Source organism: Palaemon carinicauda, chromosome 45 (genome assembly GCF_036898095.1).
Source record: "Palaemon carinicauda isolate YSFRI2023 chromosome 45, ASM3689809v2, whole genome shotgun sequence".
Taxonomy (NCBI): Eukaryota; Metazoa; Arthropoda; class Malacostraca; order Decapoda; family Palaemonidae; genus Palaemon; species Palaemon carinicauda.
Genome location: NC_090769.1, coordinates 27,916,039 through 27,929,947, shown reverse-complemented (window position 1 = coordinate 27,929,947; position 13,909 = coordinate 27,916,039). Strand labels below are relative to the sequence as shown.

Here is a 13,909-nt window from a genome sequence, read left to right as displayed (position 1 = left end):
CGTGAGAGGCGAACTTCTGCAGTACCTTGTTGACTATCTTGAATGGTGGGAATGCATATAAGTCCAGATGAGACCAATCCAGTAGAAACGCATCTATGTGGATTGCTTCTGGATCTGGAACTGGTGAGCAATAGATTGGTAACCTTTAGGTCAACGAGGTGGCAAAGAGGTCTATGGTGGGTTGACCCCAAGTCGCCCAAAGACTCTTGCACACGTCCTTGTGGAGGGTCCATTCCGTGGGTATCACCTGACCCTCCGACTGAGACAGTCTGCCAAGACGTTCAAGTCCCCCTGGATGAATCTCGTCAACAGGGAGATGCCTCGATTTCTTGACCATATAAGAAGGTCCCTTGCGATCTCGTACAGCATGAGGGAGTGTGTGCCTCCTTGCTTGGAGATGTACGCCAAAGTTGTGGTGTTGTCTGAGTTGACCTCTACCACTTTGTTTCGAAGAAAGCTTTCGAATTTCATCAAGGACAAGTGGACTGCTAATAGCTCCTTGCCGTTGATGTGCATGCTCTTCTGACTTGAGGTCCACAGACCCGAGCATTCCCGACCGTCCAGGGTCGCACCCCAACCCAAATCCGACGCGTCTGAGAACAACACGTGGTTTGGGTTCTTGACTGCTAGGGATAGTCCCTCTCTCAGACTGATATTGCTGTCCCACCATTTCAGGCATGCCTTTACTGGTTCGGAGACTGGGATTGATACCGTCTCTAACGTCTTGTCCTTGTTCCAGTGAGAGGCTAGATGGAACTGGAGAGGCCGAAGGTGTAGTCTCCCTAGCGAGACAAACTGCTCCAGGGATGAGAGAGTCCCTACGAGACTCATCCAACTCCTGACTGAACAACGTTCTCTTTTCAGCATTAGTTGGATTTTGAGCAGGGCTTGTTCTATTCGGGTGGCAGACGGAAAAGCCCGAAAAACTGGACTGCGAATCTCCATCCCCAAATATAGAATAGTCTGGGATGGGATCAGTTGGGACTTTTCTATTGACCAAAAGTCCCAACTCCTTGGCCAGACCCAACGTCCAATGTAGATCCTGCAGACAGCGATGACTGGACGATGCTCTGAGAAGCCAGTCGTCCAAGTACAGGGCTCGAAACTGGTACACCACATTCCTGTAAACAAACCTCAGAAACGGTTGGGAATCCGGGTGTATAGGAATGTGGAAGTATGCATCCTGAAGGACGAGAGAGACCATCCAGTCGCCTTCCATTAATGCTGTCAAGACAGCTGGGTAGACTTCATCGTGAAGTTTGTCTTGACAATGAACACATTGAGCGCACTTGCCTCTTACGTACTCCTGCAGTGAACGTGGCTGCCAGATCATTGGAGCCATCCCTGATAGTTTTGTTCCTGCAGAGAACGTGGCTGTCAGATTATTGGAGCCATCCCTGATAGCCTTGTTTATGCATGACATAATTGTACAGCAAAACTTCAAAAGCTCGAAAAAACTCCTAACAGGAGATGGTCTAGCTCTGAAGCCGACCATAAAATCTTGGAGCGTCTCATGGCCAGGCGCCAGGGAGAGTCTATGAGGTTTGAGAAGTCTATCTGGGCAGAGGCAGGAACTCCCAAGCCGAGAACTTCTCCCGTGTCATACCAGACGCTCGCTCTATAAGCCAGTTTAAAAGGGAGGGAAAGCAAAGGCTGTCTCCCCCAAACTCCTCCTGGTGATCAACCAGTCGCCTAGCAAACGTAAGGCTCTCTTAGAAGAGCGAGAGAGCACTAGCTTAGAAAACAACGGCTTCGAAGTAGCTAGGCCTAGTGTAAACTCTGACGTTTAGGCGAACGAGGAGCAGCAGTTACAAAAGAATCCGGACAAAGATCCTTAAAAATCAGCATGATTTATTTAAAGTCCATAGAGGGCTGAGCAGCTTTAGGCTCCTCTCCGTCTGACAGAGTCCACAAGGGAATATCAGTAGGAGGGGGATCAGCAACTTCCTCATCTGAAGGAACCTCGTCCGACAACTGATGAGTCTCAAGCAAGGGAGAGACCTGCTGTGTTGGCAATGCTTGACAAGCAAAGTCCACACGCAAAGGAGCATCAGTAGCAGTCATGGACGATACGTCATGTAACTGCTTAAAGGACTGACCAGCAACAACAACAGGTGCGGGAGGACGCTCGACGTCAACTCGAGACTGCCTTGACTGCCTAGACTGAGCAGTCAAAACAACTCTTGACTGCGGTGTTTGACGCTCAACGTCAAAACAAGTCAACTTCGCTGGTTGGCGAATGTCCTGAACGTCAACAAGAGCAAGCGGCAGCGGCTGAACGTCCACAAGCGGCTGAGAGTCAACACGGGACTGCATCGAGTGAGACTCTACAAAACGTGATTGATGTGACTTTGTAACGTCAACGTCAACAGGACGAGCAAAGGCTCGTTTGGGCGGCTGACGGCCAGGATCTCGATCAGCTAAGCGGCGAGGATCATCGTGAACCTGCTCAGCAGAATAGTCCTCCATAAGAGAGGCAAGCTTATTCTGCATGTCTTGCAGTACAACCCATTTAGGATCAACGGGAATGGGTGCGGTGAGAGACGAGGGTAACGTCTATGACTGCAAAACCTTGCCTACACTAAGACTCTCGGAGCCTGTGTTACGCTTCTGTTTAGGCATCGAGCAGTCTTCCGATGACTGCACAGGGTCAGAGCTGTCCCAATGGCTACAACCAGGACGCTGGACCTGTCCTGAAGGGACTGACTTTCGCTTTAAGGGTCTCGAAACCTTGCTCCACGGTTTCTTACGCGATAAGCCTTCGGATGACGAGGAGAAAACCGTCTCGCTCGTCTTATGGTAGGGGCGGTCTTGACGAGACACGCCTGAAACCATAGAGGGAACGTCTGTTCGTTGGTTAAAGCCTCTCGAACCCATAAGTCCTACGACATTACTTCTCCCTGGGGCATGGGAGCTTGCAAGAGGTCTCAGACTAGGCGAACGACAGGCACGAATAGACGAACCCTCTGTCGCAACACTGATAACACTTTGCGCAATTATCACTTTATCACTACGATTTTCTGTTTTGCACTTACTTCACTGAAATCGAATTTTTCAATAATTTCACATTAGGCATGAATAAAACTGATTTCTACCTGAAGCACGCAATTCTACCCTACATCAAAAGGTTATAATTGCGAAATAAGTCGTATAATGTAAGCACATTAATACAAGCAAAAAAACAGTAAACATATATATCGAATAAAACGGAAATATATAAAGATAAAAGGATCAGTGACTGGGGAGGAGACTAAACACTAGTTCATTCAAAACTACGTTTTCAATCTCTCACCGTACAGTGCCTTGGGACGAGAATAAAAACTAAAAACGTTTTATCCTTTCTCCCCGTACAGAGACTTGGGACGAGAGTAAAAAACTGACTCGAGAACAACGTTACTCGCTTGGGACGAGAATAAAGATCGGAACGTTCTCTCTTCCTCTCCCCCCCTCCATCTCTCTCTCTCTCTCTCTCTTGATTTCGCACCGAAGAGAAAAGCCCACTCACCTTTCGTCAATAAACAGGTTATTTGACCAAAGGAAAAAACTGAAAGGACTAAGAAATTGAAAATTAACAAGTTCCTTTAAATTAGTATTTAAAACATTTCAGTTTGAAAGAAGAATGAACAAAACGTCAAAATCGATTTACTCTTTCTGCAAAGTGAAACCGTGATTCTCTCTTTCTCTATCGTAATGATAGAGCGCAAACTGCGTAGCATAAATAAACCAAACGTTAGTTCATCTTTGAAACAGCACGAAGAATATTCAAAGAAAATCTTTCATAAAATATCTAATAAAAAATATTAATTTAATAACTCTTACAGAGCAAATGATTTAAACTTAACGAAAATAAAAGTTGAATGGGCTCAACGTTGTTTAACTTCGGTTTCCAAGTTAGGACCGCCTACTCTCGGACTAGGGGAGGAATAGGTAAGGCCGCATATAAACAAAACATTAAAATTTATATTGATGTTTAGTATAAATGGAAAGCTAATCGAAGAGGCCTAATAAAGGCGGGTGAGATATAAAATATATAGAGAAAAATCTATAATTAACAACAACAATTTATAACGTGATAAGATAATTGCTAAAAGCCTAAAACACACTTCCGTATTAAGTGAAGGGTCGGCCATTTTGAAAAGTCAAAGAAAGTCCAAAAAACAATCCAAAGTAATCAACAATTAAATCTATCCAAAAAAGAGTTTAATAGGTTAAGTTGAAGATAAAACACCTGCACTGCAAAAGCTCAAACCAAAAGGAAGTACTTCACCAAGACTGTTGAAAAACTCCAGGTTAACAGCGAGTAATGGTACGTCTTGTCGATCAGACCGACAGAGAAGAATTGGAGCTGTTTACATGTATATGCGGTATCTGGCCGATAGTTGGCGCTGGTGGGCACACCCGCAACCTTCATAGCGATCGCTCGCGAGTTTTTGTGTTTTTCTGTCGAGCCGCCGGAGGCGTCAGCTATTATATATTCACCGGCTAAGTTAAATATTTAAAAAATAATAATAATAATACTTATCCATGCAGGTCTTGGCAAGTGAGCCCAGGGGTGATATGGGTGTTTACTTTAATGAAGAGGAAACTTCTTTCCAGAGATACGCAATTTCTTAGGGAGAAAACCACTCCATAATCAAACTTCTTCATACATAAATTGCTTCACCATCTTACATTTCCTTGTTGGGTGACAATAATACAGTACTTGTCATTTTGAGCATTTCTATTAGCAATTCAAGAGTTCACACATCTAGATAATGACATTTGTTTAACTAACATTATCTTTATGAGGTAATTAGAGCTACCAGGTATTGTGTTACTGCATGATTTTCTATCACACTTTTCTTTACTTAAACTTTTTATATTGTGTTATTAATAATAACTCTTAAATTACGTGGTATGGCGGACCTTCTCCGGCAACCACACTTTCAAAGGTTCCACGAAAATCCTCGGTCCCTCTGCCTTCACGCGTGGAGGTTATAGAGCGTCTCCTGAGGAAGGAAGGGTATTCGGCAAAGACCGCAACGAGGATGTCAGGGGACCTTCACGAGGTGGTGCGTCGCAAAGAACATCAAGCCGTTGAAAGCCTCCATCCCAGAGATAGCCGACTTCTTAGTCTATCTCAGGGACGAGGTAAAGATGTCTATTCCCGCCATTAAAGGAGTCCGAGCCGCCCTAGGACAGGTCTTCCTCCTGAAGGGCATCGACCTAGGTTCCTCCAGACACATCTCGATGCTCATCAAGAGCTTCGAGCAATCATGCCATCCTCAAGCGGTTAGAGTGCCCCAATGGGACGTAGCTAGGGTTCTGAAGATGTTGACGGAACCTCCCTTCGAGCCCCTGAAGGACATCTTAGACAAGGAGCTCACCCTCAAGACAGTTTTTCTGTTAGCACTAGCATCGGCAAAACGAGTAGGGGAGCTACATGGACTCTCATACGAGGTGTCGCACTCGAAGGTTTGGCGTGAAGCTACCTTTAAGTTCGTACCGTCCTTCGTGGCCAAGACCCAGAACCCCGCAGTCTGGGACCCCAAGTGAAGACTTTCTTATTTAAACAATCCTACAACAGTGACAATTTAGCAGTAAATGAACAATACGTGATCTGAAACGATAAATACTCTGAACGAAAAAGGTAAAACGACAGCGGAGGTCCTGTAGAGAGTGGGGTTCTCCTGCTGTATGGAACTGGAAAATCAGCCATCAAAGTAAAGTAAAAGTAAAGTATTATGAGCTAACAGAGTTACTTAGCAACACAAATATTACATAGTTTTTTATTCTTGTCACTGATGTTATACTGTATGAACATATGCAATATGTCATATGAGATATTTGGAATAAATTACGATATAATAATATGAGGATACAGATGATATTTTATGACTTGATATTTTGTGATTTGGAAATCCTACACTTGAGCTTAATGACAAGGTTGTAAGAGCATAACCCTATTGTTAAGTGAGGAGTCCCTTACCATTTACTCAACAGAATATGACGCTAAAAGAGAAATCAGAGATTTCAGACCTATCAATGAAGATTGTCAATATTTTACTCGAGTCTACGGACCTTGCTTTCCCTTTTTCATGTATTGTCCATGAATGAATTTACTGTAACAATAATCATCAGAATTGTGATCTTGTTCTGGATCACCTCCAAAATTTAATGGGCTTCTGGAGCATATGTTATTTAAATCAGGTAAAAATCTGGCAGGAAGTTTGGACGCAATCCTGCTCAAAGACACAAATACAGATAAATAAATAAACGCTAGTCACTATATCCTCCTTGACGCGTGTAAAAATATCAAATCTAAGGCGAACTGAAAATAATTTGAATAATTAGTTTCGTTACTTTCGTACCTACGATTTTGCCATCCGCAGCCCTTTCCATAAACCAATTAATAGCAGATAACGAGAGTTGACTTCACATGAGCATAAACCATAACTAGATTGTTTGGTTGCTGGACATCTCACAGAAACTCAGAGGTTGATAACTTGTTCCAAAACCTACCTATTTAGAGGTATGAGCACAAACATTGATCTCCCCCTCAGCAGCCAAAAACTGCTGGTGGCCGAACTACATAAGGGGTTACATGGCCACTGCCATCCGTATCATAATGCAACCATTTGAGCCAGTATAGATGTTTTGGACAAACTCATAAAATCTGTGCTTCTGACATTAGAGGCATGATACATCCTGTCACATTATCAAAGATTGTACAGTAATGTTGCTTATCAGCACATGAATTTAACAGAAGGGTTGTTTGGGTCTATACACCAAATAAAGTCTTTCAACTATGAATCTGATGGTCTAAAAGACTATATTGGATTGGAGAATAGCACGAATTTGCAATAAAAGGATCTGGACCAAATTAATAGGTCGAGGCTTGCATCGCTATAAACGATTTTATAAGGTACGTATTAAAATAAAACTTTATCTAATTTCGGTGATATCTGCTCCAGGAGACGTTAGCACTGTGCATTATCAGAACCTAGACAGGTTAGTATAACACTAGCACTGTCAGAAGGAGCATTAGATTTCTCAGACTGCATACACTTCACAATTGACAAATTAAACTTACTTGAAAAAATTCTTCTTCCTTAAATTCATTGTGGTTGTTTAAAAAAAAAATGACAATCTGTACTCGAGACTGAATCCTCCCAAAAAAACAGTGGCCTACCTTCAATTCAGAAACCATTGCCTGTACCACAAATGAATCAGTCCAGTATGTGTAATTAACTTTCTTTTAAATGCTTGATGCACAAAAAATTAAAACAACTTCATACTTACGAGTTTTGGGGTGTGTGCTAAACGTTTCCCACCCTTTGCAACAGTATGAGCAATTGTTGGGGGAACACGACCTGACGCCGTCGCTAAACTTGGAGACAAAAGGGACCTGGAGCTTGACGGGGGTAAACTCTTGATTTTCTCCCTTGCTTGAAGTAGCGAAGCTACGTTAGGTACGTGTGACATTCTCCTCTTAGGTGCTCCTACAAGTGAAAAACAATTAAATAAAAAAACTCTAATTCAATACACTAAATTACAAAGAAGGAAATAATCAATCTTGGATGATAAGAAATAAATTGACAGATGTAGGTACTTTGGTACAACCATTTGAAAAGATGGATCAATAAATAGGCATTAGAAGGAAAATATGAAAATTGGAATGCCTAAAACAGAAGAGTAAAACCACAGTATACTTTCATTAAATACTTGATAAAATGTTATTTTCCTTAGTAAAATAAATTTTTGAATATACTTACCCGATGATCATATAGCTGTCAGCTCTGCTGCCCGACAGAAAAACCTACGGGCGGAATACGCCAGCGATCGCTATACAGGTGGGGGTGTACATCAACAGCGCCATCTGTCAAGTAGGTACTCAAGTACTCGATGTCAACAAAGAACCAATTTTCTCCTCTGTCCACTGGGTCTCTATTGGGGAGGATGGGTGGGTCCTTTAATTTATGATCATCGGGTAAGTATATTCAAAAATTTATTTTACTAAGGAAAATAACATTTTTCAATATTAAACTTACCCGATGATCATATAGCTGATTCACACCCAGGGGGGTGGGTAGAGACCAGCATAACATGTTGACATTATTATGAGCTAAGTATTCCGTATTTTATTTTAGCAGTTATTCAAAATAACAAACATAAAATAAATAAGTACCTGGTAAGGAAGTCGACTTGAACAATTACTCTGCCTTTTAAGTACGTCTTCCTTACTGAGCCTCGCGATCCTCATAGGATGCTGAGCGACTCCTAGGAGCTGAAGTATGAAGGGTTGCAACCCATACTAAAGGTCCTCATCAAAACCTCTAATCTAGGCGCTTCTCAAGAAATGACTTTGACCACCCGCCAAATCAAGTAGGATGCGAAAGGCTTCTTAGCCTTCCGGACAACCCAAAACAATAATAAAACATTTCAAGAGAAAGATTAAAAAGGTTATGGAATTAGGGAATTGTAGAGGTGGAGCCCTCACCACTACTGCACTCGTTGCTACGAATGGTCCCAGAGTGTAGCAGGTCTCGTAAAGAGACTGGACATTCTTAAGATAAAAGACGCGAACACTGATTTGCTTTTCCAATAGGTTGCGTCGAATATACTTTGCAGAGATCTATTTTGTTTAAAGGCCACGGAAGTTGCGACAGCTCTAACTTCGTGTGTCCTTACCTTCAGCAAAGCTTGGTCTTCTTCATTCAGATGGGAATGAGCTTCTCGTATTAACAGTCTGATAAAATAGGATAAAGAATTCTCTGACAAAGGCAAAGATGGATTCTTAACTGAACACCATAAAGCTTCAGACGGGCCTCGTAAAGGTTTTTAAAATAGAACTTAAGAGCTCTTACAGGACATAATACTCTTTCTAGTTCATTTCAAACCATGCGATAAGTTTGGAATATCGAACGATATTGGTCAAGGCCGAGAAGGCAGCTCGTGTTTGGCTAGAAAACCAAGTTGTAGAACATGTAGCCGTTTCGGATGAGAATCCGATGTTCTTGCTGAAGGCATGAATCTCACTGACTCTTTTAGCTGTGGTTAAGCATATCAGGAAAAGAGTCTTAAAGGTGAGATCTTTCAGGGAGGCTGATTGAAGCGGTTCGAACCTGTCTGACATAAGGAATCTTAGTATCACGTCTAAATTCCAACCAGGTGTAACCAAACGACGCTCCTTCGTGGTCTCAAAAGACTTAAGGAGGTCTTGTAGATCTTTATTGTTGGAAAGATCTAAGCCTCTGTGACGGAAGACTGATGCCAACATGCTTCTGTAACCCTTGATAGTGGGAGCTGAAAGAGATCGTTCTTTCCTCAGATATAAGAGAAAGTCAGCTATTTGAGTTACAGAGGTACTGGTCGAGGATACGGATACTGACTTGCACCAGTTTCGGAAGATTTCCCACTTCGATTGGTAGATTCTAAGGGTGGATGTTCTCCTTGCTCTAGCAAACGCTCTGGTTGCCTCCTTCGAAAAGCCTCTAGCTCTCGAGAGTCTTTCGATAATCTGAAGGCAGTCAGACGAAGAGCGTGGAGGCCTTGGTGTACCTTCTTTACGCGTGGCTGACGTAGAAGGTCCACCCTTAGGGGAAGTGTTCTGGGAACGTCTACTAGCCATCGAAGTACCACGGTGAGTTATTCTCTCGCGGGCCAGAGGGAAGCAACTAGCGTCAACCTTGTCCCTTCGTGAGAGGCGAACTTCTGCAGTACCTTGTTGACAATCTTGAACGGAGGGATTGCATATAGATCTAGATGTGACCAATCTAGTAGAAAGGCATCTATATGAACTACTGCTGGGTCCGGGATAGGTGAGCAAACTATTGGGAGCCTCTTGGTCATCGAGGTTGCGAAGAGATCTATGGTTGGCTGGCCCCAGGTGGCCCAAAGTCTCTTGCATACATCCTTGTGGAGGGTCCAATCTGTTGGAATTATTTGTCCCTTCCTACTGAGACAATCTGCTATGACATTCAAGTTGCCTTGGATGAACCTCGTTACTAGTGAAAAGTCTAGACCTGTTGACCAGGTGAGGAGGTCCCTTGCGATCTCGTACCATGTCAGAGAGTAGGTCCCTCCTTGCTTGGAGATGTACGTCAAAGCCGGGTGTTGTCCGAGTTCACCTCCACCACTTTGCCTTGAAGGAGAGACCTGAAGCTTTTCCAGGTCAGACGTACTGCCAGTAGCTTCTTGCAGTTGAAATGCATTGTCCTTTGACTCGAGTTCCATAATCCCGAGCATTCCCTACCGCCTAATGTCTCACCCCAGCCTACGTCCGAAGCGTCCGAGAAGAGAACGTGGTTGGGAGTCTGAACAGTCAGGGGAAGACCCTTTCTAAGGTTGATAAAGTCCTTTCACCAAGTCAGACCAGACTTTATCTTTCCGGAAACCGGGATCGAGACCGCTTCTAGCGTCTTGTCCTTTTTCCAGTGAAAAGCTAGATGATACAGAAGAGGACGGAGGTGTAGTCTTCCAAGTGACACAAAAGAACCACGGATGACAGTGTCCTTACCAGACTCATCCACAGCCTGACAGGGCAGCGTTCCTTCTTCAGCATCTTCTGGATGGATAGCAGGGCTGGGGGTTGATCGTCTAGTTCAGCGACGTCCTCATCAGAGGGTTCCTTATCCGAAACTGATGAGGAAACGGCAACGGAGTGGGCAACGTCTGACTCGCTGAATCCGGTCGCACTGGTGGAAGCGTGACGGAGCCGGACGCAATATCATGGTACTGCTGCACAGTCTGTGAACTGTCAACCATGGGGACGCGAGGAAGTACAGTGTCAACCCGAAACTGTCTAGACTGTCTGGGTTGTGCAGTCAACACCCTACCGGGTTGCTGAGGTTGACGCACTGCGTCACAACAAGTCACCTCTGCTGGTTGTTGAACGTCTTCCTAGTGACACACTTCAACAACCACCTCCGAGCGTCGCTTAACGTCAACGTGCGACTGGCAACCCACACTGGGTCGCATCGGTGGAGGAACCACCTCAACTGGCGGACGCGAGTAGGATACCTCAGTGTCAACAGGGCGCACAACCAACCGGTAGGAAGGTTGTTGGCCAGAAGGTTCTTCTCCGTAAAAAGTCCTCTATCAAGGACACAAGCTTGGACTGCATGTCTTGCAGCAAAGCCCATTAGGGTCTACGGGAGCAGGTGTGGCAACAGACGGGGTTAGCGACTGAAGCGGAACCATTTACCATCCCTGGAAGCCTTGTTATGCTTTAATTAAAGTCCATAGGAGGCTAAGCAGCTTAAGGCTCCTCTCCAAATGACAGAGTCCTCAAAGGAATATCAGTAGGAGGGAGAACAGTACTTTCTCATCCACAGGAACCTTGTCCGAGAAAAGCTAGGTTATCTCAGTGAGGGTCTCACTGGTGCATAAGCAGCAGACCAGAAGGCAACGTTATGTAACTGCTTGACAGTCTGTGAACTGTCAAAAACTGAACTGTCAACCACAACAGGTGCGTGAGGACATACAGCACTGGTGCATTAGCAGCAGACCAGAAGGCAACGTTATGTAACTGCTTGACAGTCTGTGAACTGTCAAAAGAAAACTGAACTGTCAACCACAACAGGTGCGTGAGGACATACAGCACTGGTGCATTAGTAGCAGACCAGAAGGCAACGTCATGTAACTGCTTGACAGTCTGTGAGCTGGCAACAACCAAAGCTGTGTGGGGAAGCCTCAACTCCTGACTGACTAGTCTGCTGCGGGTGAGTGGCGGTAACCACAGTGGGTTGCGGAGGCTGACGCACCGTGTCAAAACACGGCAGCCTAACTCCACCCTCCTGTTGTTGTGGTAGCTCACGCACGGCAACGGAGTGCTCCGTGCGTCTGTGGGAGTCAGCATGCGTCTGGCAGGGTCGACTGCGCATGGGTGGAGGAGCTCTCACAGCCGGAGTGTGGGAGCAGGAAGCCTCAGCGTCTGCTGGGCGCACAATCGTGGCAGGTTGTAGGCTAACGGGTGCAGCGCCAACCTCTCCGCAGCCGGAGTGTGGGAGCAGGCAGCCTCAGCGTGAGCTGGGCGCACAACCGTGGAAGGTTGTAGGCTAACGGGTGCAGCGCCAACCTCTCCGCAGCCGGAGTGTGGGAGCAGGCAGCCTCAGCGTGAGCTGGGCGCACAACCGTGGCAGGTTGTAGGCTAACGGGTGCAGCGTTAACCTTCTCCGCACAAAACTCCTGCATAACCGCAGCTAACTGAGTCTGCATAGACTGCAGTAAAGACCACTCAGGGTCTACAAAAGCGGCAACAGACGGAGCTACTGTCCGTTGTGACTGAGGGTCTAAAACAGCGGGTGCGGCAACAGACGGAGTTACTGCCTGTTGCGGTACCACCTTGCCTCTCTTGGGAGGTGTGCAGTCGTCGGATGACTGCAGCGAGTCCGAACTGACCCAGTGGCTACACCTGGGCCGTTGGACTTGCGCGGAAGGGACCGACTTGCACTTAATAAGCTGCGAGACCTTGGTCCAAGGTTTCTTACGAGAAACCTCTTCCGCAGACGAGAAGTAAATGGGCTCTCTCGTCTTTGTGTGGGTGGGGCGATCTTGGGTAGATACGCCCGAAACCACGGAGGGAAAAACGTCTGTTCGCTGATCAAGGCCTGAGGAACCCATAAGTCGTTCAACATTACTTCTCCCCTGGGCTTGGGAGCTTGCAAGAGGTCTCGGACTAGGTGAACGACAGGCACGAACAGACGAACCCTCGGACGCAACACTGTAACACTTTGCGCATATCACTTTATCACTTTGATTTTCTGTTTTGCACTTATTTCACTGAAATCGAAACTTTTACTGATTTCTACCTGAAACACGCAATCCTACCCTTCATTAAAAGGTAGTAATTGCGAAAACAGTCGTATAATGCAACAGAAAACATATATAAAGATAAAGAATTCAGTGGCTGGGAAAGAGACTAAACACTAGATCAAATAAACTACGTTTACAATCTCTCACCGCACATAGCCTGGGAACAAGAATAAAACCCTAGAAACGTTTTACCTTCTTCCCCTACAGCGACTAGGGAGGAGAGTAAAACGAGAACAACGTTACCCGCTTGAACGAAACGTTTTATCTCCTCTCTCTCCCTCCGTCTCTATCTCTCTCTTTCTCTCTAGATTTCGCACCTGAGAGAAGAGCCCAATTATATATCGTCAAAACATGTGATTTGCTAAAGGAAAAAACTGAAAGGTTTTCCAAATAAAAAGTTCCTTTAATTTAGAATTTAAACCATTTAAGCTAAGAAAGAATGAACGAAACGCTAGAATAGGTTTACTCTTACTGCAAAGTGAAACTGTGATACACTCTCTCTCTATCGTAACGATAGAGCGCAAGTTGAACGTCCTGAACGTCAACAACTGCGTAGACTAAAAAACTAAACGTTAGTTCATCTTTGAAAACAGTACGAGACTATCAAAGAAATTCTTTCATAAAACATTAAATTTAAAAAGTTTTAAATTCTTTAAAGGTTAAATACGAAATAACGGGCTCAACGTTGATTAACTTCGGTTCCAAGTTAGGACCGCCTACTAAAAGGAAAGGTCGCAAATAAACCAAACATAAAAATTGATTTTTATATGTTTATAATAAAAGGAAAGTTAATCGAAGAGGCCTAATAAAGGCGGAGAGATATAAAATATATAGATCTATAACGTGTTAAGCAAAATTACTAAAAACTAAACACACTTCCGTCTAAGGGAAGGGTCGGCCATTTAAAAGTGAAAGAGAGTCCATACTCTCTTTGTCACCATAAGTAAATCTATCCAAAACGAGTTCAAGTTTTGAAATGAAGATAAAACCCCTGCATAGCGAAAGCTCAAAACTGGAATAGTGTACTTCACCAAATAGTTGTGAAAACAAATCCAGTCAGTAACAGCGTATTTAGTAGGTCTTGCCAGTGGCACGACAGAGAGAAAATTGGTTC

At 44.5% G+C, this 13,909-nt stretch overlaps 2 protein-coding genes across 2 annotated transcripts in view; one reads left to right on the top strand and one right to left on the bottom strand.

The window, feature by feature from the left end:
* Window positions 1-13,909, top strand: part of LOC137634940 (uncharacterized) — a 592,943-nt gene that overhangs the window by 291,766 nt on the left and 287,268 nt on the right. The window lies entirely within an intron of this gene.
* Window positions 1-13,909, bottom strand: part of LOC137634812 (serine-rich adhesin for platelets-like) — a 79,372-nt gene that overhangs the window by 25,396 nt on the left and 40,067 nt on the right. Inside the window, exon 8 of the mRNA XM_068367363.1 lies at window positions 7,282-7,481. Within this exon, the coding sequence (XP_068223464.1) occupies window positions 7,282-7,481 (200 nt within the window). The remainder of the gene's footprint in view (window positions 1-7,281; window positions 7,482-13,909) is intronic.